This window comes from Hippocampus comes, unplaced genomic scaffold (genome assembly GCF_001891065.2).
Source record: "Hippocampus comes isolate QL1 unplaced genomic scaffold, H_comes_QL1_v1.1 scaffold536, whole genome shotgun sequence".
Lineage (NCBI taxonomy): Eukaryota > Metazoa > Chordata > Actinopteri > Syngnathiformes > Syngnathidae > Hippocampus > Hippocampus comes.
Genome location: NW_017806336.1, coordinates 1 through 1,359, shown reverse-complemented (window position 1 = coordinate 1,359; position 1,359 = coordinate 1). Strand labels below are relative to the sequence as shown.

The following is a 1,359-nucleotide window of genomic DNA, read 5'->3' as shown; positions in this document are numbered from 1 at the left end:
CAAAAATAAGGTCATATTTTACCTGCTGAAAATATAAAAGAAAAACATTCTAGAAAAATCCCCTTTTATTCCAAGAAAAAAACGAAGTATTTTTAAAAGAATATGGTCCTTTGGGGTGCAATATAATGTCAAGGGAATGTTCTGAAAACTAAATTGTATACAACTGAAGGGGCAGAAGGTCATATCCAAAATAATTTAATTTATTTTGGAGAACAAAGAAAAAGTTGTATATTTTAAAAGTGACTATTTTTTTCATGAAGGTGAAGAATGTTGTAGGACACACTTTTACAAATACAGTGTATGTTACTCGAAAATATATCTTGTACATACTTGCGCGGTGAGCTACGCGTCCTGATGGAGCCGAGGGCAGTCTTGCACTGGGCACTGAGGGCAGTCCTCCCATGCTCCTCAGGTTATCCTCCATGTCCTCCTGCTCCAGTTCCTCTAGCTCGGCCAGCAGCTCATCCTTATAACAAAATGTTCTCATTGGTTTAGAAATATCTTAAAAAATAATAACCGCAGTGTGAAGAACCACGGCAAAAGGTATACCTCGTCGTAAGTTTCGCCGTAGGGTCTGGAGATGGCTTCGTTGATTTCCCGGGCCACATCTTGCTGCTCGTTGATGTCTTCCATCAGATCGTCTATCTTGTTTAGATCCCTGAGAAAAGACAAACATGTTTTTGGTTTTTCTAAATTGACTGAGTTTCCCTGAAAATTTGTGCTTCTAGTTACACATTACCATCATTTCTGAACATCGAGCCAGCGGAATTTCATTTGACAAAATCAGGTGGTTTGGTTGAACATTTTGGTCTTTAAATATGCATTGTTTAATTTTCTTTTTGTGTCAGTTTGACAGTGAACTTGGTGTATTCCTCACATGCTGTCGTGGACCTTCTTCATGGCCTGGGCGGCGTAGCCCATGTTTCTCACCACCTCTGTGTTGGTGTGCGAGTTCTCCAGAGCTTCCCGCTGGAACTCGATGGTGGAAAGCGTGCCGTCGATCTGTGTCAGCTGCTGCTCCAGGCGTTTCTTTCTCTTCAAGGCCTGCAGGGCAGCTAAGAGGTTGTTTGCGGACATTAGCCTCACAACAGACGAATATGATATGATTAATTCCATGAGGTCATGGTGATGCTATTTTTAATCTGCCGTGCCGTGATCCAACAGGCAGTGAGAGTTTTCATATGAGTAAAATACACACTGAAACCTTCAACTTTGAAGGGTTGAAACATGTTGATGCCGTCGCCAACATTTTATTCTTGCTGCTGCTAACAGCTTTACAATCAGTGAATTAAACTTTAATTTTTCTCTACAGGGATTTGAGAAGTGACAGAGAGGAGTTTTTTTGTGTGTGCCAAACTA

The 1,359-nt window shown here is 40.8% G+C and overlaps 1 protein-coding gene across 1 annotated transcript; it reads right to left on the bottom strand.

Moving 5' to 3' along the window:
- Positions 1 to 133: 133 nt before the first annotated feature.
- LOC109508100 (charged multivesicular body protein 4c-like) lies at positions 134 to 1,077 on the bottom strand. Its single transcript, XM_019857947.1, has 3 exons — positions 878 to 1,077; positions 550 to 658; positions 134 to 466 (listed from the first exon to the last, which is right to left on the bottom strand). The coding sequence occupies exons 1-3, from the start codon at positions 1,075 to 1,077 to the stop codon at positions 149 to 151; spliced, it is 627 nt and encodes a 208-aa protein (XP_019713506.1). The 3' UTR covers positions 134 to 148.
- Positions 1,078 to 1,359: the final 282 nt, after the last annotated feature.